The sequence below is a fragment of the Martes martes genome (assembly GCF_963455335.1).
Source record: "Martes martes genome assembly, chromosome: 13".
In the NCBI taxonomy this organism is placed as follows: Eukaryota; Metazoa; Chordata; class Mammalia; order Carnivora; family Mustelidae; genus Martes; species Martes martes.
This window is the reverse complement of record NC_137901.1, coordinates 86,990,530-87,012,265: the sequence shown is the minus strand read 5'-3', so window position 1 is coordinate 87,012,265 and position 21,736 is coordinate 86,990,530. Positions and strand designations below refer to the sequence as shown.

At 40.0% G+C, this 21,736-nt stretch overlaps 1 protein-coding gene across 4 annotated transcripts in view; it reads left to right on the top strand.

The window, feature by feature from the left end:
* The window catches only part of MPHOSPH9 (M-phase phosphoprotein 9), a gene marked incomplete at its 5' end in the record, with an annotated part of 60,957 nt that overhangs the window by 22,598 nt on the left and 16,623 nt on the right, over nt 1-21,736 (top strand). For all 4 annotated transcript variants that reach the window (XM_080821923.1, XM_080821922.1, XM_080821920.1 and 1 more), the window contains 5 exons: nt 1,988-2,075; nt 4,814-5,029; nt 18,868-18,915; nt 19,816-19,880; nt 21,285-21,386. In XM_080821923.1, the coding sequence (XP_080678049.1) occupies nt 1,988-2,075; nt 4,814-5,029; nt 18,868-18,915; nt 19,816-19,880; nt 21,285-21,386 (519 nt within the window). The remainder of the gene's footprint in view (nt 1-1,987; nt 2,076-4,813; nt 5,030-18,867; nt 18,916-19,815; nt 19,881-21,284; nt 21,387-21,736) is intronic.

Here is a 21,736-nt window from a genome sequence, read left to right as displayed (position 1 = left end):
CCTGCTCAAAAAAGAAACCAGCATGGCAACACAAGGGACATGTTAAGGATGGCCGGATACCTGTTTTAGAGAGAGAATCCTGAACAAAATTTGAAAGCTCTAACTGGTATTAGTAACAGCATATTTGCCACACATTTTATATTTAAATGGGACTTAAACAGATTGAAAACCGACATTGATATAGCAGCAAAGAATGGATCCTTAAGACAGAAAAAGACAAAGCCCCTTGAAAAAAGATTAAGAAGGAACTGAAATCATCTGGTGCAGTTAATAGTTTCACTTGCAGAATTCTAGGAAAACTAGCCTTGATACTAGCCTGCGGTTGCCGTGATAGTTAACCTGCTGTCTTATTCCTAAGAGTCACAACAGCTTCCATCCTGCTTCGGGGGGTGGGGGTGAGGCTGGGACTGGGGGTGCAGGGGTCAAGAGAAGTAGTTTGACAAAAGCCAGAAAGAAACAAGCCAGGTTGAGGTTTTCTAGGATAAAAGGACAAGAGTAGATGGCAGGCTAGGGGAAGTTGGTTCTTGTATTTTTTGTTGTTGTTTTTATGAAGACAAAGAGGACTGTAGGTACTTCCTGTGGAAAACGGAGGCATTACAGAGAGGCTGCTAGAGAAGGCGCCTAGTGAAAGATTGCTGAGTAAAGCACTATTTTTACCCAGAAGCTGCTATAGCCATAGAGCCGTGAGGCGGTGTAGGTGGGACGGCCTAGAAGTTGGGGTTTGAAGAAGTGGCTGCAGTAGAACTGCGATGGCGGTGGGGGTGCGCGGGAGGAAGGGGACAGAGAGCATGCAGGGGCATAGCAGTAGTCGCTGTCACTTGGGACAGGAGAAAGGATTCACTGGAGATAGAAACCAATTTTAAGTTGTCAGCATACACAGCAGGTTTTTTCTTCTTTCTTTTTTCTTTTTTTAACTTTTTTTTTTTTTAAGATTTTATTTATTTATTTGACAGATAGAGATTGCAAGTAGGCAGACAGGCAGGCAGAGAGACAGAGGAGGAAGCCGGCTCCCTGCTGAGCAGAGCCCGATGTGGACCTCGATCCCAGGACCCTGGGATCAGGACCTGAGTCGAAGGCAGAGGCTTTAACTCACTGAGCCACCCAGGCGCCCCTAAGATTTTGTTTATTTATTTGACAGAGAGAGAGATCACAAGTAGGCAGAGAGGCAGGCAGAGAGAGAGAGGGGAAGCAGGCTCCCTGCTGAGCAGAGAGCCTGATGCGGGGCTCCATCCCAGGACCCTGAGATCATGACCTGAGCCAAAGGTAGTGGCTTAACCCACTGAGCCACCCAGGTGCCCCAGCATCCTACTTTTTGTCTATGAATTTGATACCTCATATGAGCTTGGGGACCTCGTATAAGTGGAATCGTACTTGTCCTTTTGTGTCTGGCCTATTTCAGTTAGCATAATGCCCTCAAGGTTCATCCATGTTATAGCAGGTGTTAGAATTTCTTTATTTTCTTTTTTTTTAAAGAGGGAGAGAGAGAATCTCAAGCTGCCTCTGCGCCCAGGATAGAGCCCGATGAGAGGCTTGATCTCACCAACCTGAGATCATGACCGGAGCCAAAATTAAAAGTGTGATGCTTAACCAACTGAGCCACCCAGGCGCCCCTAGATTTTCATCCTTTTTAGGACTGAATACTACTCCATTGGATGGATAGACCACACTTTGGTTATCCATTCATCCTCTGGACACTTGGGTTGCTTCCATCTTCTGACTTGTGTGTGTTTTGCTGTTGTGAACATGGGTGTACAAATGTCTGTTCATATTTTGCTTTTTTCACTTAACTGTTTTAGGGGTCTTTTCTGTTGTTATTTTCTTTGGAAAATAGTATCATCGAATTTATTGGGATGTATTTATTAAAATGGCATCCTTAATGTTCACTAAGGAGAATTTATGTGACATATTAGAGAATGAGATTCATAGAATACTTTTAAGGGAAAGGATTTTATCTTCTAATTTTTTTGTTTCAATTTATGGTTTTTAGATGTGGCCATTTAGATAATGCTCTGAATGAAGCTACCAGTCGTGTGAGAACACTTGAAAATAAGAATAACTTACTGGAAATAGAAGTCGTAAGTACTCTTTTGTTGTTTAGTGGCTTAATGTTAAAAACTTAAACCTTTTTGTTAACTGAACGTTAGAGACAAATAGTTTTATGAAAACATTGGCTATGTGCTTTCTTTGTTGTTGTTAGGATGTCTTATTGTTTATATTTTGAATGCTGTTGGTGTCATATGATAGGATAAACTTTCACACTTTATTTATTTGTTTATTTTTTTAAAAGATTTTATTTATTCATTTGAGAGAGACAGAGCACAAGCAGGGGGAGCAGCAGCAGGCAGAGAGTGAGGAAGAAGCAGGATCCCCCCTGAGCTGGGAGCCCGACACAGGGCTCGATCCCAGTACTTGGAGATCATGACCTGAGCCAAAGGCAGAAGCTAAACCATCTGAGCCATCCAGGCGCCCCTCCTTTGACACTTAAAAAATTTTTTTATTCGAATATTAATTTATATATCATAAAACTCTTTGGAAATGTATAATTCTGTGGTTTTTAGTGTATTTGCAAACTTGTGCAGCCATCCACCACACTTAGTTTTAGAATATTTTCTCACTTAAGGAAACCCTGAACCCCTTAACCATCAGCCTTTCCCTCCTAACTCCAAAACTCCTTTTCCCCAGCCCCTAGCAACCACTACTCTACTTTCTGTTCTTAGGATCTGCCTCTTCTGGACAGTCATGTAAATGGAATCATATATCTAACCTTTTGTGTCCGGCTTCTTTCACTTGGCGTGATATTTTCAAGGTTTATCCATGTTGTAGCATGAATCAGTTTTTCACTATTTTTTGTGGCTAAGTAACATTCTATTGTAGGGATAGACCGTATTTATCTATTCATCAGGTGATAGGTGTTTTGGTTTTCATGTTTTGGGCATTATGAATGATAGTGCTATGACTATTTGTATACAAGAGTTTATGTAGACTTAGTTTTTTTTTTTTTTTCTATTTTTTTATTTTTAAAGATTTTATTTATTTATTTGACAGAGAGACAGCAAAAGAGGGAATACAAGCAGGGGGAGTGGGAAAGGGAGAAGCAGGCTTCCCACCGAGCAGGGGGCCCGATTTGGGGCTTAGTCCCAGGATCCTGGGATCATGACTTGAGCTGAAGGCAGACGCTTAACGACTGAACCACCCAGGCACCCCTGGACTTAGTTTTTTAATTTTCTTGGGTGTGTAAGTGCAATGCATAAACTTAAAAAAATTTTTTTCATGCATTACCAAGTTTTATTCTTCTGCATGTAACCTTATAAGTAATGTTTCGATGGAAGATGCCAGTTATGTTCTGTGCACTGTTTCTTTACCTTCCCTTGATGTGTTTTTAGTTGTCTTTGTCTCCTAAACTGAAAGCTGCTTGAGGTCAGGGACTTGACTTTCTTGCTAATCTTTTATTTCTGGCACCATATTGCCTGGCATCTAGCGAATGTTTAAAATATTGAATGAATACTAACATAACAGATGTATTTTGAGTTTTCTCTTATATTTTCCTAGTAAGTGAGAGAATAGGGTAATAAAAGCTTTATTATTCTCTAAATGTTAATGTGGGGCAACAGATTCTAGGTGTGGTTTCAGAATCATTCTCCTGATAGCCATGGTCATTTTTTTCATTAAAGTAACCTACAAAAAAATAAAAAAAATAAAGTAACCTACAGATGAGCCCAGCACCATAGGGTCTCAAACAGTGGTTTTGTGTCTATACTTGATGATAATCTCATGAAGCTGGTTTAAAAATATATATATATTGATTGATTTGTTGTTATTTTTTTAGATTTTATTTATTTATTTGACAGAGAGAGTCAGCACAAGTAGGCAGAGCAGCAAGTAGAGAGAGGAAAAAGCAGACTCCCCGCCGAGCAAGGAGCCCGATGTGGGGCTCCATCCCAGAACCCTGGGATCATGACCTGAGCTGAAGGCAGACGCTTAACTGACTGAGCCACCTGGCGCTCCTAAAAAAAACTTATTTATTTTAAAGATTTTATTTTATTTTATTTTATTTTTTTTAAAGATTTATTTATTTATTTGACAGACAGAGATCATAAGTAGGCAGAGAAGCAGACAGGAGTGGCAGGAACCAGGCTCCCCGGTGAGCAGGGAGCCCCATGCGGGGCTCGATCCCAGGACCCTGAGATCATGACCTGAGCCCAAGGCAGAGGCCTAACCCACTGCACCACCCAGGCGCCCCTTAAAGATTTTATTTTTAAGCAAACTCTATACCCAGTGTGGGGCTCGAACATAAAACCCCAAGATGAAGAGTTTCACGCCTAGTGCTTGAGCCAGCCAGGAGCCCCTGAAGCTGTTATTTTAGTAGAGTAATACTTTTTCGTCTCCATCCCAAGACATAACAAAATATTAAATTTGTGATTCCCATTTGTAGGTTTTATTGTATTTATTTATTTATTTATTTTAAAAAAGATTTTATTTATTTATTTATTTATTATTTTATTTTTATTTATTTATTTATTTATTTATTTGTCAGAGAGAGAGAGAGATGCACAAGCAGGCAGAGAGGCAGGCAGAGGCAGAGAGAGTGGGCTCCCCACTGAGCAAGGAACCCGATGCAGGACTCGATCCCAGGACCCTGGGATCACAACCCGAGCCGAAGGCAGCGGCTTAACCAACTGAGCCACCCAGGCATCCCTAGGTTTTATTTTATTATTATTTTTTATAGTTTAATGCCCACAATTTGTTAAGTGCTATTGAAACATCTATTTTTTTTTTATTAAAAATTTTTGTTATTTTTGTTGTTATTTTGTAGAGTGATTTTAGAGAACGCTTCAATGCAGCCAGCAATGCTTCCAAAATTTTGCAGGAACGGATTGAGGAAATGCGAACAAGTAATAAAGAAAAAGACAATACCATCATTCGGCTAAAATCTCGTCTGCAGGATTTAGAAGAAGCATTTGAGAATGCTTACAAACTCTCAGATGATAAAGAAGCGAGACTGAAACAAGAAAACAAAATGTTTCAAGATGTAAGTGACAAATAATGGGAACCTAATGACAGGGGAGGCGAAAAGTAATTTTAGATGTTAGACTCTTACAGGCAATTAAGACTTTTTCCACCTTTATTTTTGTTTTATGTAACTTTGCTGTAGCTACGAATACACACTCTCCTAACGGAGTCAGTTGGGTCTTATCTTGAAGCAGGAAGTCAGCTTTTAGAGCTGTGGTGTCACTCCCACGCCTTTCTGCCTCTAGCAGGTCACCTTTTGAGCTATCTTAAATGAACATCTGTGTGGCTGGATGGGTAAATTGAACGAGCTTTAGAATAGGTTTGATTGAATATTTTCACTTTGCTATAATGTCATTTAAAATTTGGATTTGTACAATCTTGAGACTGCATTGGGTTTGGGGTTGTATATTTTTTTCTCTCAGGTTTTTCTTGATATCCTTTGTCATGCTACATAAAAACATCTGAACGTATTTCAGCATTGAGTTTTCTTCCTGATAGCTTCAGATTATTGCTGCTTTGATTTTTGTTGTTGTTTGATTTTTTTACATTTATTTCCATGAAGATAATACCTGTAAATGATTTAAATAATCAAATCTCAAATGAAAAAATGCAGTCCTCTCCACCTCCCCCCTACCTTGGTGTCTCCTACTTTAGAAGCCCTTACTGTCAGTTCTTTTAGCAGTTACTTCTAAGCATTTTCCTCCCATGTTTCTATGTAACAAATTTATATTGTTTTTTCTTTTTTTCCCCCATCAATTTCAGACATTATATATTGACTTCCTTCTGTGCAAGGAAGGTCACAGTTTTTAGTTTTTTTACACCATTTCCTCCCAATGTGAACACTTTTTTCTCTCCTTTCAATGTGATTAATGTATTAAATTCATTCTAAGAAGCTATTCTTTTACATTTTAACAACTCTGAGAAATCGGTATACATCTTCACACCACGGTGTTATATTTTAATGGGCAGCATTTCTTTTCTCTTTTAGTAGTAAGTAGTAGTAAATAAAGTCATGGTGTGATTTCTATTCAGTGAAATCTTAGATTTGAAACAGGATGGGTTATCATTTCCAGTTAAATCAGTATTCAGTATTTCTTTTAGTTTTTTAATACTTTTTTTTTTTTAAATTTCACTTATTTATTTGACACAGAGAGATCCCAAGTAGGCAGAGAGGCAGGCAGAGAGAGAGGGGGAAGCAGGCTCCCCGTTGAGCAGGGAGCCTGAGGCGGGGCTCGATCCCAGGACCCTGAGATCATGACCTGAGCCGAAGGCAGAGGCTTAACCCACTGAGCCACCCAGGCACCCCAGTATTCAGTATATCTTATTGTCTGTGTAGATATTCTTCAGAGCTAAGCTGCAGTGTCCAGTGATTATGTTTCCTTTCTCTAACAACTTAATATTTTTCCTGGAATTGATAATTGCCTTTTTTTTTTAACCTGCTTACTATCCTATGTGTAGTACTTTCTCCCACCTGCATATACTTTTGCATCATTATGAGCTGGTTGCTCTTGAGGTCAGACACAGAGATGTCTAGGACTTGACTTCACTATCATCCTGGGGATGGTCTTGTTTCTTGTATTGGATCTCTTTTTTATGATTTTTATTTATTTATTTAGAGAGGGAGGGAGCGGGGGCAGGAGCAGAGAGAGAGGGGGAAGCAGACTGTGCTCTGAGTTCAGAGCCTGATGATGAGTGGCGTGATCCCAAGACTCTGAGATCATGACCTGAGTTAAAATTAAGAGTTGGACGCTCAGCCGACTGCACCACTGAGGCGCCCCATGGATCTCTTGTGTGCATCCTGTGTCTTTTTTCTTGGTTTAATTCTTTGTTTTGCTAGAGTATATCTCCTGAGAAAAAGAATACATGGGAGATGAATTCCGAAGACTTCTATATCTGAAAACATTTGTGTCACACTTTTTTTTTTTTTTGCATCACACTTTTAAAAAAGCACTTTAGGGGCACCTGGGTGACCCAGTGGGTTAAGCCTCTGCCTTTGGCTCAGGTCATGACCCCAGGGTCCTGGGATCGAGCCCCACGTCGGGCTCTCTGCTCAGCGGGGAGCCTGCTTCCCCCCTCTCTCTGCCTGCCTCTCTGCCTACTTGTGATCTCTCTCTGTCAAATAAATAAATAAAATCTCTTAAAAAAGATTAAAAAAAATGTTTTATTTTTTAGAGCCATTTTGGATTTACAGAAAAATTGAGAACATAGTACAGTGTTCCCACATACCCTGCACAGTCCAACTGTTGTTAATGTCTTATGGCATATTTGCAACAATTAATGAAACAATATTGATACATAATTATTATTATTATTTTTTTAAATTTTATTTATTTGACAGAGAGAAATCAGAGCTAGGCAGAGAGGCAGACAGAGAGAGTGGGAAGCAGGCTCCTGCTGAGCAGAGAGCCCGATGCGGGGCTCGATCCCAGGACCCTGAGATCACAACCCGAGCCGAAGGCAGAGGCTTAAACCACTGAGCCACCCAGGCGCCCCGATACATAATTATTATGTAAATTCTATAGTTTATTTAGATTTCCTTTGTTTTTACCTAATGTCCTTCTTCTGTTCCTGGATCCTGTATTACCTTTAGGTATCTTGTCTTTTTTTTTTTTTTAAAGATTTTACTTCTTTATTTGACAGACAGAGATCACAAGTAGGCAGAGAGGCAGGCAGAGAGAGAGGAAGGGTAGCAGGCTCCCTGCTGAGCAGAGAGCCCGATGCAGGGCTCGATCCCAGGACCCTGGGATCATGACCCGAGCCGAAGGCAGAGGCCTCAACCCACTGAGCTACCCAGGCGCCCCGGTATCTTGTCTCCTTAAGCCCTTTTCGGCTATGACAGTTTCTCACACTTTTCCTTGTTTTTGATGACCTGGACAGTTTTAAGGAGGACTGATCAGGGATTTTGTTGGATGTCCTTGGGATTTGTCTGTTGTTTTTCTCATGTTTAGACTGTAGTTATGGGATATTGGGAGGAAAACCACAGAGGTGAAGTACCATTTTCAGCACATCATATCAACAAGCCTTATGGTTTTTTTTTTTGTTTCCTTACTGTCATAAAGTTTCAGGAGAGAGTGGATATAAATACTCTCTTCAGTATGTCATATTTGATAAGAACTTCACAAGGTTTTCGTTATTACTATTCTTATTCATGTGTACTAATAGTATAATTTTTGTGTGTGAATACATGATGTATTCTGATTTTTCAGACTTCTTTTTTTTTTTTTAAGATTTTATTTATTTGAGAGAGAGTACAAGCAGGGTGAGGGGCGAGGGACTAAGCAGACTTCCTGCTGAGCGAGGAGCCTGTTGCTGGGCTCCATTCTAAGACCCTGAGATCATGACCTGAGAAGGCAGATGCTTAACTGACTGAGCCACCCAGGAGCCCCTTGTATGTTTACTTTGACAGAATACCAGAATTATAGAAAGTTGCAAAAATTGTATAAAAATTTTCCATATACTTTTTTTTTTAAAAAAGATTTTATTTATTTAACAGAGAGAGACACAGCAAGAGAGGGAACACAAGCAGGGGATGTGGGAGAGGGAGAAGCAGACTTTCTGCTAAGCAGGGAGCCTGATGTGGGGCTCGATCCCAGGACCCTAGGATCATGACCTGAGCAGAAGGCAGATGCTTAACGACTGAGTCAGCCAGGCACCCCCCGGCTTTTTTTGTGTGTGAGATTTTATTTATTTGAGACAGCAGAGTGAGAGAAGGAAAGAAAACACAAACTGGGAGAAACAGCAGAGGGAGAGGGAGAAACACTACTTTCTGTGCAGAGAGCCCAATGTGGGACTTGATCCCCCAGCCATGAGATCATGACCTGAGCCAAAGGCAGAGCCTTAATCAACTGAGCCATCCAGGTGCCCCTCCATATACCTTTCATCTCAAGTCTTTAAGTGTTTTTCTTTCTTTTTTTTTTTTTTTAAGATTTTATTTATTTGAGAGAGAGCATGAGAGAGGGGAGAAGCAGAGGGAAAGGGACAAGCACACTCCAGGCTAAGTGGGGAGCCTGCTGCTGGGCTCTATCCCAGGACTGTGTGATTACGACCTGAGCCGAAGTTAGATGTTTACCTGACTGAGCCACCCAGGCACCTCTTGATTTGAAGCCTTAACATTTAACAGTATGTGCTTTATCGTTCTTTTGGTGGTTCCATGTGGTTGTGGCTGCCCTATTGGGGAGTTAGGATAGAAAACTTCCAATGTTGCAGAAAGTTCTGTTGGACAGCACTGTTGTAGAATATTCTTCAGTTTGGGTCTGTGTTTTGCACAATTAGATTCAGGTTAGAATGAATGCGCAAGAATACTGCAAAAGGAAGCTGAGCCCTTCTTTTTTATTTATTTATTTTTAAAAATATTTTATTTATTTATTTGACAGAGAGAGAGGGATCACAAGTAGGCAGAGAGAGAGGGGGAAGCAGGCTCCCCGCTGAGCAGAGAGCCCGATGTGGGGCTCAGTCCCAGGACCCTGAGATCATGACCTGAGCCGAAGGCAGAGGCTCAACCCACTGAGCCACCCAGGTGCCCCAAACTGAGCCCTTCTTAGCACATCTTATCAGGAGGCACATGTTAGTTTTGTGGTATTAATTGTGATCTCTTGGTTAAGGTGGTATTTGCCAGGTGTCTCCACTGTAAAATTCTATCTCCACATTTAGAATTAATAGGTATTAGGGGGTAGATATATATATATATATATATATATATATATATGTAGATATATATAGTATATAGTATATAGTATATAGTATATAATATATAATATATAATATATAATATATAATATATAATATATAATATATATTTAAATATTTTTTAATTTAAAATAATTAGTATTTAAATGTCCACAATAGCTACACTGTGGAAAGAGCCTAGATGTCCATTGGCAGATGAATGGATAAAGAGTATGTGGAGAGTGTGTGTGTGTGTGTGTGTGTGTGTGTGTGTATGTAATGGAATACTATGCAGCCATCAAAGTATGAAATCTTGCATTTGCAGTGTCCTGGAACTAGAGGGTATTATGCTAAGCGAAATAAGTCAACCAGAGAAAGACAATTATCATATGCTCTCGCTGATAGGTGGAATTTGAGAAACAAGGCAGAGGATCATGGGGGAAGAGAGGAAAAAATGTAAAGGGATGAAACAAGAGAGGGAGACAAACCTTAAAGACTTTTAATCTCAGGAAACAAACTGAGGGTTGCTGGAATGGAGCGGTGGGGGGAGTAGGTGGCTGGGTGATGGACGTTGGGGAGGGTATGTGCTATAGAGAGTACTGTTAATTGTGTAAGACTGATGAATCACAGACATGTACCCCCGAAACAAAGAATACATTATATGTTAATAAAAATAAAGTAAAAAATTAGCATATAATGTATCATTGGTTTCAGAGGTATTTGTATATCATTTTTGGAGAAATAATCTGTTCAAGCCCTTTGTTCATTTTTAAATTGGATTATTTGTTTATTTTCATTTTTTAATTTAATTTCAATTAATTAACATACAATGTATTACTTGATTCAGAGGCAGAGGTCCGTGATTCATCAGTCTTCTATAACACCTAGTGCTTGTTACATCATGTGCCCTCCTTAATGTCCATCACCCAGTTACCCCATCCCCCTACCCACTCCCCTCCGGCAACCCTCAGTTTGCTTCCTAGGATTAAGAGTCTCTTATGGTTTGTTTTCCTCTCTGGTTTTGTCTTGTTTAATTTTTTTCTCTCTTCCCCTATGATCCTGTTTTGTTTCTTAAATTCCACAAAGGAGTGAGATCATATGATAATTGTCTTTCTGTGATTGACTTATTTTGCTTAGCATAGTACCCTCTAGTTCCATCTACATCGTTGCAGATGGCAAGATTTCATTTTTTTTTTTTTTAAAGATTTTATTTATTTGGCAGAGAGAGATGGCGAGAGAGGGAATACAAGCAAGGGAAGCGGGAGAGGGAGAAGCAGGCTTCCCACAGAGCAGGGAGCCCAATGCAGGGCTTGATCCCAGGACCCTGGGATCATGACCTGAGCTGAAGGCAGACTCTTAACGAGTGAGCCACTCAGATGCCTCAAGATTTCAGTTTTTGATGACTGGGTAATATTCCATAGTGTGTGTGTGTGTGTGTGTGGTGTGTGTGTACCATATTTTTATCCATTCATCTGCTGATGGACATCTAGGCTCTTTCTGTAGTTTGACTATCATGGACATTGCTGCTATGGACATTGGGGTGCAGGTGGCCCTTCGGATCACTACATTTGTATCTTTGGGGTAAATACCCACTAGTGCAATTGCTGGGTTGTAGGGTAGCTCTATTTTCAACCCTTTAAGGAAGCTCCATGCTGTTTTCCATAGGGACTGCACCAGCTTGCATTCCCACCAACTCTGTAGGAGGGCTCTATTAAGGGATATTTTAAGACTGGGGCGCCTGGGTGGCTCAGTGGGTTAAAGCCTCTGCCTTCGGCTCAGGTTATGATCTCAGGGTCCTGGGATTGAGTCCCACATCGGGCTCTCTGCTCTGCAGGGAGCCTGCTTTTCCCTCTCTCTCTGCCTGCCTCTCTGCCTACTTGTGATCTCTGTCTGTCAAATAAATAAATAAAATCTTAAAAAAAAAAAAAAGACTTTGTAAATCACCTTTTTCTCATCAAACTTTTACCCACTAGCTTTAGCATCCACTGAGGAGTCTTTCCTGAAACAAGTAATTACTGTTGTGCTTGCCAAATGGTGGTTCTTCTATTACTCCTGCATTTTACTGAAAGGAGGAGCTCTCTGCTCTCTATTATTTATATTAGTGTGGACTGATGAATTCGTATTTTGTTCAGTGAGTTACAGTTCTTTTTGTTGTTGTTACAGTTACCATTTTGATGCTTGCACTGTCCTAGTTTTGGCCGGTAGGGTAAGTTGTCAGGCGGGCTGACTCCTGTGTCCTTTGGACACGTTCGTGTCATCCTTCAACCCTCATCCAGTGAGATAGTCCAGGCTCATCTTGTACTTTCCCAGTCCCAGCCCTAAATCCGTCATTTCCCCGTGGAGCACTGGTTCACTTAGGTGGAAAATGATATTTAGAAATGAAGATGTAGCACTAGGTACATTCCTTGCTAATGGGATGCCATCGTTTTTAATTATTTATAAGTTCACCGCAGTTATGTTGTAATAACAGAAGACAGTACAGGATGGTTGGAATGTTGTTTTGAGCTGAAATTATATTAATGTTGCCGGTGATTACACAGTCTCCCCTTTGCATTTATCATGTCAAGTATTTTAAGCACAGGGAAAAAAGTACAGAGTAATATATAGAACATCCACATACCAGCTGTCTGTAAATACAATTGAAATACTCTTTTCTCACCCTTTCTCATCTAAACCTGCTATGTTGAATATACCGTTGGTTTTCCCCATGCATTTCTACTTTTGTTCCACATACGTATTCTGTAAACAATATATAGTAAGGTTTGATGTGTCCTTAAACGAGATATGAATCATATTGTACCACATATACTTCCTGCAACCTGTTTTTTTTTTTCTTTTAAGTAGGTTCCACACCCAACATGGGGCTCAAACTCATGACCCCAAGATAAAGAGTCCCAAGCTCTAAGCAATGAGCCAGCCAGGTGCCCCTCCTGCATTCTGTTTTTTTTGTAGCTTGGTTTTTGAGATTTACCATGTTGATACATGCAGTTTTAAATCATTTTTATTTAAACATATTTGAAGTTTTTCAGGTATATGAAAAGAGTATTACGAGTGGACCCACCACTCATCTTTAGATTTAAAATAGAACAGATATGGTCCCAGTCCGTTGCCCCCCCCCCCGTGCACCCATTTCTGTTCACCCCACCCTCCTGGGTGTGACTGGTCTGAACAGTGAATATCTTCCCATGTCTGTGTCTCCCATGTGCATGTGTGCATAGTCAGTGTTGTTTGGCATATTGTAGAGCTTTTTACAATTGCTGTCACACTATATTTACTAATCTTTTCTCATTGGTAAGATTTGTTCAGGCAGATGCATTAGCACCAGTTCATTTGTCCTCATTCTCGTGTAGGATTCCACTCACTCTGAATTTTCCACAATTACCTGTTTCCCTCTTGCCAGTTTCTTTTTTTTGGCTCTTAAGAGCCGCAGGGCCATGAACATTCCTAAACAGGTCTCCTTGCACAGACCTGTGCAACTGCCTCTTGGGTTAGGAACCAGAGTCTCAACTGGACCCCGAACTGGACGTAGTCTGGGAACTTGGGCACACCACAGCCGGGACAGCTTGTCTCTGCTCTGCGACATCCGGGACCTCAGCTGGATTTTCAAAGGCTGGAGGCCGGTTGTTGATGATGGCCGTCAGCTAAGGCTGCATTCCTCCACGTGGGCTGGTTGGGCTTCTCTGAAGCGTGACGACGGAATGCCATGGGCCAGTGTTCTGGGAGATTGTCCTGACAGCCTTTTCCTGACAGCCTTTTATGACCCAGCCCTGGAAAATCCTTTGGCATCATTTCTGTCACTTTCTATTTGTTAAGTAGTCTCAAAGGCCTGCCCAGGTTCAGGGGAAGAAGAAATAGATACCACTTCTTGATGGGGTGTGGCCAGGTTCCGGAAGACCTTGTGTGAACAGAAATTGCTGCTGCAATTTTGGAGATAAACAGTCTGTCCCGTGAACCTGCGTGCGTCTGTGTGTGGTGGCCGGGACTTGGAATGTGCACACTGTCCTCTTCATGAGACGTTGCTAAGCTGCTCTCTGAAATGGTTGTACTAGTTCATTTTCCCACCAGTAATGTATGAGAAGTCTTGTTTTCTAGAGTATTTCCAATGCTTGCTGTTGTCAGACTTCTTAATTTTTGCCAGAGTCTGATTGATGTGAAATGGTTAGTTTATGTGTGTTGCAGTCCTTTTCCCTTGGCTTGTGGCTCGCATTTCACCTGGTGTTATCTTTTATGGGGTAGAAGCTTTGTATTTTATTTCTTTATTTAAAAGATTTATTTATTTATTTATTTATTTGACAGACAGAGATCACAAGTAGGCAGAGAGGCAGGCAGAGAGGAAGGGAAGCAGGCTCCCTGCTGAGCAGAGAGCCTGATGCCGATGCGGGGCTCGATCCCAGCACCCTGGGATCATGACCTGAGTCGAAGGCAGAGGCTTAACCCACTGAGCAACCCAGGTGCCCCTGTATTTTTTAAAGATTTTATTTATTTTTGAGAGAAAGCAAGAGAGAGCACAAATGGAGGGGCAGAAGGAGAGGGAGAGGCAGACTTCCTGCTGAGCAGGGAGCCTGAACTGAGGCTCGATCCCAGGACTCTGAGATCATGACCTGAGCCGAAGGCAGATGCTTAACCAACTGAGCCAGCCAGGCACCCCCAAATTTTGTATTTTAGTGTCCAAAATACAGTCTTTTCATTTCTGGTTTGGAACTCTTTTATGTCTTGTTTACAAAATCTTTTTCTACTTAAGGATCAGAAAATTACCATCCTGTATATTGCCTTCTAAAATTATACAGCCTTTTGGGATGCCTGGGTGGCTCAGTTGGTTAAGTGACTGCCTTTAGCTCAGGTCATGATCCCAGGGTCTTGGGATCGAGCCCCACATTGGGCTGCCTACTCCGTGGGGAGCCTGCTTCTCCCTCTCCCTCTGTCTGGTGCTCTCCCTGCTGTGCTCTCTCTTTCTCTGTGTCAAATAAATAAAATATTTAAAAATAAAATAAAATATAAAATTAAATTAAATTAAGAGCCTTTCTTTATATATTTAGGCCTTTAATCTACCCCAGATTGCCTCTTATATGTGGTGTGAGAAAGGGATTGGACTTGATTGTTTTTTTCAAATGATTAACCGAGTATTACAGCACCATTTTTTCAGAAAGTTCATTTAGTTTAAGCAATCTCTACGCCCAACGTGGAGCCTGAACTCATGACCCCAACATTGAGAGCCCACATGCTTCACTGATTGAGCCAGCAGCGCCCTTCATGGCACCATTTTTTAAGAGAATATCTTTTTCCTACTGACTTTTAATGCCATTTCTGTTGTATATTATGTTTCTTTCTTGGATGTGTTTGTTTTGAGGCTCCCTAGTCTGTTTCATTGGTTAGTTTCTTTGTCCCTGGATGGAAACTACATCATCTTAATTACTAGCATTTTATAATGAGCTTTGATTTTTGGTGTGATGCTTCCTTAACTTTTTTTTTGTCTTCTAAAAATTATTTTTGCCAGTTTTTCATCTTTTAAAAAATTTTTTAAATCAAAATAAATTTTTTTACTGTGTTGTGTTATTCACCATAAAATACATCATTAGTTTTGGATGCAGTGTTCCAAGATTCATTGTTAAGTTTTTTGCCATTTTATTTCATGTAAATATTACTGTTGGCTTATCACATTAAAAACAAAACAAAACTGTGTTTGGAGCTCCCGGCTGACTCAGTTGGTGGAGCATGTGATTCTTGATCTCGGGGTCATGAGTTCAAGCCCCACCTTGGGTGAAAAGATTACTTCGAAACAAAGCAGGGGTGCCTGGTTGCACACTCTTCCAAGTGAGCCAGCCAGGCGCCCCTATGTCTGGAATTTTTGACATTATCCGTAATTATCATGAATGAAGATTTAAGTCCTTCACATGTCATTTGGCTGAGAGTGTAGAGTTCTGAGGTATATTTTCTTTCTATCAGATTTTTAAGCATTTTGTTCCATTGTTTTTTGCTGCCGTGAGAATATACCTGAAGATTGATTCTCTTCCTCTCTCCCCTGTCCCAGTCCTGTGTCTTTTGTGTTTTCTCCTTTCCTCCCATCTTTCTTATTTTGAAAGCTTCAAGTCTACAGAAAAATTGTACAGATGGTATGATGAAAACCTCTGTATATTCCTTGTCTAGTTCACCAATTGTGAATATTTTATCACATTTGCTTTATGTCTTCACAACATTATAGGCTTTTTGCCTTATGCTGAACAATTTGGGAGTCAATTACAGACACTGTGAGATTTCACTCCTAAATACTCCAACAGGTGTCTCCTAAGAATAAGGACATTCTCCTGCATAATCTCAACACAGTTCTCACACTCGGGGAATTTAATTTTGATGTAATGCTAGTTATCTAATATATAGTCTATATTCAACTTGACCCAGTTGTCTAAATAATGTCCTTTATAGATGTTTTGGATTTTGCTTTTTAGTTTACACTCCAATCAAGGACTGCACGTTGTGTCTGTAAATGCACTTCTCATTCCTTATGAGTGAGTTCAAAGCTCCTTCTGGAAGTTTTAGCATTTTTTTTTATCCTTGGTGTCCTTAAATTCCATATCAGTGTGCCTTGAAACAGGTCTTTTTTCATTCATTGTTGGAGGCACAGATTCTTCCAATCTGGGAATGAAAGTCCTTCGGTCCTCTAGACTTGCTAATACTATTTCTCTCTTGATTTCCTTCCTGCCTTCTCTGTTCTCTTTCGCTGGAACTTTTGCCAGTAAATGTTGTATTGCATGGGTTGATTTTCTAAGACTCATATATCCTTTAGTTTCCATCATGGCCTCTTTGTTCTCTATCTCCTTGTCTTAGTATTACATTTATTTTCTCTCTCATTTTTAGTTTGGTTTTTTTTTTTTAAGATTTTATTTCTTTATTTGAGAGAGGGAAGAGAGTGAGAGAGAACATGAGAGGGGAGGAGGTCAGAGGGAGAAGCAGACTCCCCATGATGCTGGGAGCCGGATGCAGGACTTGATCCTGGGACTCCGGGATCATGACCTGAACCGAAGGCAGTCGCCCAACCAGCTGAGCCACCCAGGTGCCCCTCATTTTTAGTTTCTTTCTTTCTTTCTTTTTTTTTTTTAAAGATTTTATTTATTTATTTGACAGAGATCACAAGTAGGCAGAGACGCAGGCATAGAGAGAGGAGGAAGCAGGCTCCCTGCTGAGCAGAGAGCCCGATGTGGGGCTTGATCCCAGGACCCTGAGATCATGACCTGAGCTGAAGGCAGAGGCATAACCTGCTGAGCCACCCAGGTGCCCCAAGAGCTGTTTCTTGTTCTTCAGTTGCTAGTTTTTCATTGGTTTCTGGTCTTGTTTTATTATGAATAGAACACTGATTGAAGATATCAATAGCTTTCTTTTAATGCTTTCTTTAGTTTTGATTTATTACTTCTTTTGAGTTAAACTTTCATTTTGAAGTCCGCTTCATATTGAATATTTTTGCTTTTTTTAAAAAATGTTGGTTCTTTTACTGTAGACTCACATTTAAGGGGGAGGCAGTCAGAAGCCATTAGGGGACTGACTCTGTATGCATGGATGGGGCCTATTTCCTGGTAGCCTTTCCTTATAAGCAGTTTTAGAGTGACAGACCAGCTGTTTGCTTAGGGAGACTCCAGAGGTGGTTATGTAAAGGTCTTTTTTCTAGGATTGTTTGGTTTTCCCAAGGAAGAGTCTCCCAGTCTCTTGTCTGGGACCTTTCTGTCACTCTCTGGTGGCAGTAAGGGATGGGGAGCCAAGTTTTGTTTTGTTTTGTTTTAATTCTTCCTTGGTCATCATCTCCTTACCCTTTGCTTCCTCTACCTGTTAGACTTGAGTTTCCTGAATGCCATGTGTCTCTCATTCACATTTCCTGTGTCCTGTCGTCTGACTGGGCAGTCCACTGCGGTTCTAGGCTCTAGCCACTCAGCTTAAGGACTTTAAACCAGCTCCCTTTGGTTAGCCTGTGCTTGCACCCTGTCTGCTACTGAACCTAACATTCAGGTCCTGAGCGTCTCGGGATATGAAGATACTGGCTTGCTAACTCCTAGCGTCCCATACACAGGCACTGAAGCTTACAGCCTGCTATGCCTTGTTACAGCCTCATTGAGATCTCTCCTTTTTGCACTCAACTCTTGATTTCTTTATAACTGCCGCATTGTCACTTGAGTGGGATCTTGGGATAAAAAGAAAATTCTTGGAATCTGTCTTCTTTAGTAAGTCTCACATAATACGTATTTTCAAGGAAATTACCTAATCATATTAGACTTGGGATTGTGCCTTTACTCTATGGAATTTTTTTTTTTTTTAAAGATTTTATTTATTTATTTTACAGACAGATCACAAGGAGGCAGAGAGGCCCCAGACTGAAATAAAACAGAAGTTTACTCTCTGGAATTTATCCAAAAGTAGTATACAATTCAAAAAAGAAAGCAAATTTTAATCTTTTTTTTTTTTTAAAGATTTTATTTATTTAACAGAGATCACAAGTAGGCAGAGAGGCAGGCGGATAGAGAGGGGGAAGCAGGCTCCCTGCCCAGCAGAGAGCCCGATGTGGGGCTCCATCCCAGGACCCCGGGATCATGACCTGAGCCGAAGGCAGAGGCTTAACCCACTGAGCCACCCAGGCGCCCCAGCAAATTTTAATCTTTTAAAATACTGCTTACCTGAAGGGTCTTGACTGATATTATATAATTGTTTTTATTTTGAAACATTCAGATTAACCGAAAACTTGCAAGAATGTTTTATTCCTTTTTACCTAGGATCCCAGTTGTTAACAATTTGCCATATTTGCTTTATCACCTCCCGTAGGTACATGTTTACATTGCATTTTTTTTCTTGAACCATGTGAGAGTAAGCCGTAGACATTATGCCCCTTTACCCCTCCCTTTTGATATGTATTTCATAAGAACAGGGATCTTCTGTACATAGTCACAGAACAAATCAAAGTAATAAAATGTGCATTTGACATCTAAATTATTACTTTATGGCACTTTTTTCCCAGTTCAGGATCCAACCCAGAATCATGCCTTATATTCACTCCTCTTATATCTTTAGTCGCCTTCAATCTGGAACAGAGTGTTAATTTTTCTATTTCAAGACCTTAGCATTTTTGAAGAGTACAGGGAGCTATTTTATAGACTATCTCTGAGTTGATACTATAATGTTTAATTTTATGGTACATTTCTTTGTTTTTCCTTGTAGCTCTTAGGAGAGTATGAGTCCCTGGGAAAAGAACACGAAAGAGTAAAGGTAATGGTTGGTGAATCATGTTCTGAGTTTCATGGAGGGGCAGAAGCCCTGGGTTGGAAATGAAGCGGGCTGACCCTTTATCTCCCTCTGTTCTCCCCATCCTCCATCCCCCTCCAGCTGCTTGAGTTAGACCACTGACTTCATCTTCTCTGTCATTGTCCTTATTTTCAAATATTTGCCCACTTAAGTCATAAAGTTTTGGATGTGTTAACACATATTGAATGGCTATTGTGTTTGAGATGATATGAAATTTCTAGAAGAGTGTAAGCTATGATATAGATGTAAATATTTCATAATATTTAAATATTAAGTTTTTTAAAGCATTCACTTTTTGTGGGGTTGTTTGCATTTATCAGTGATGTTTGGTTTCTTAATGAAAGCTTTGTTTGGGAATGACATATTTGAATTCAGTGAAATCCCACAGTGATGCCGTAAGTGGGGCCCCAAGCATTTCTGCTGCATGGACTAGAGGGTAGCGGCCATTCAAGGTCAGAGGAAGGCAGGGAGGCATTCTGGGGGCTCAGGAGCCAGTCAAGACATCTGAAATCTCACCAGCACAGCTATCTGTTTTGCTGTTTACTGAGGTTTTTAGGCAAGTTGTGGCTAAAACATGTCCATTTTAACCCTGGATTGCTTGTAATCAAGCAGAGCATGATAGGCTGTACCTGTTACTACACGGGCTATACGTACGGCTGTTGGTATAAGCCAGTGTTTTGTTCTCTCAGTTTCTCCCTTGAATTACATGTATTGGCTCATGGTTGATGCTCCCTTTTTGCTGAGTATCCGCATGATTTTCTTTGTAGCTCTCTGGTGTAGCCTTAGATTGGTTTCGTATTATGTATTTTAAAATAAAAACAATCTATCCTATTCCAGTTACTGAATTTTTCTTTATCTTCATAGGATACATTAAATACAACTGAGAACAAATTGCTGGATGCACACACTCAGATTTCTGATTTGAAAAGGTAAAATGTATTGTCTCACTAATAAGATAATTATGCCTCTGTTCTTTTAATATCTGACTATGTGTCTGTACTAAAAGCAATGAAAGAAAGTTTTTCTTGAGGGTTTTTAGGCATTTTTGAGATCAGGTTTTATCCTAATCTTCCCCTGACCTGGAAATACATTTGATTTTAGCCAAAGGAGATTAAACTGTTAGAGTATATTGGTGGTTGGGCTTGAGGGGTGTGCGTTTCCTGAACCATTATGTGCTTTGTCAGCATAGCAAAATCTAAATGATGCTAAACCATTGGAAATCTGTCAAAAAAAAAAAAAAAAAAGAATTTTAACAAGCAGTCTAATTCACTAAATTTTATTTGTGCTCCCAAAAGAAAACAACATTCACCCCAACTTTATGAACAACTACTTTCTTAAAAACCTGGTGTGGGGACTGTATTCATGATCTGATTTGCCTAGTTAGATAGAGTCATAAATGGTCCCTATGCAAATGATTAGATATTTCTAACTGGCTTTGGAGCACGTTTTTGTATTTGTATTTGGAGATGCGGCCCTTACTTGGAGATTTTACTGCTCTTCTCGGGACTTCCCATCTGGGAGAATGTGAATGCTGTCTGGCCCTCTCATCTGCCCGGGTCTTTTCTGTGATGCATTCAGTTATGCCGATAGCTTCCTTATCTCAGCTTGCCATAAAGCGTCAGCCCGTTAGGGCTGTTCTTTTCTCAAACCTTCCTTGCATCAGGGTAGGCAAGATTTTGAGCTTCAAAGAAGAGACAAAGACATGCAAAGTTTAAAAGAACAGAAAGAATGCCAAGATAACCTCAAAACAATTAATTGGCCGGAGTCCTATTTTCTGTTGGTGAACTTGAAAATAGGCTTTTATTCTGAACATGGCACAGATGAGGTGAATTGCCTGTAGACAGAGAGTTTTGGGGATCGTTCAGCCTCTGCATCTTTTAAAAACTAGGAAGTTCTTAATAGCTCTTTTATTGAATATTAAATCTGCTTCCTTTTTTGTTTAAACATTACCTATCTATATTTTATATGCGTGAATATATATGTTTAGAATTAAACACGTTAGAATTGCACTTTGAGTACTTGAATTTATTTTATTTTTTAATTTAATTTATACCATGAGTTTTGATCTGTAGTCAGATTTATAAATCTTTTTAACTTGTCTGTATAAGTCCATTTGTGTTTCCTTGTATAGTTTAATGTATTTGCCTTTCAGTTTATGTTCCAGTTTTGCTCAGCTTTTTTAAGCTTATTGGTGGCATTTTACTATGAAAACAGGCTTTAAGACCAGCAGTTCTTCTGTCACCATTTTTCTAGAAGTGTTTGTTAAATAAGTAATTTGTAGTTGAACTATATTTTAAATATGTACTTAATTTATCTTACTACTTTTGAATTAGAACAATTTCAAAACTTGAAGCTCAGGTCAAGCAAGTAGAGCATGAAAATATGTTAAGTCTTCGCCATAATTCGAAAACTCCCATGAGAGCCTCACGTGCCAAGTAAGTTATTTTGCTTAATCTCTGTAAAGCTAGAAATAGGTACACCCTTTTATTGAACTGAGAAACTCATCTGTCTAAGTCATAAGGAAGTCAGAGTTCAATGTCATTATAGAACTTAGATGTGTAAAAACATCTAATTACGGGGTGCCTGGCTGGCTCAGTCAGTAGAGCATACGACTCGGGGTGGTGAGTTGGAGCTCCACATTGGACGCAGAGCTTGCTTAAAAAACAAAAAAGTAAAATCATCTAATTATTAGATATCATAAAACCTCTCATGTGGAGGCATGTGCCAAAATAGAGGAAATAGAATCAGATTAGGTATAAAGAGACCTGGAATGTTTTGTTGCTCT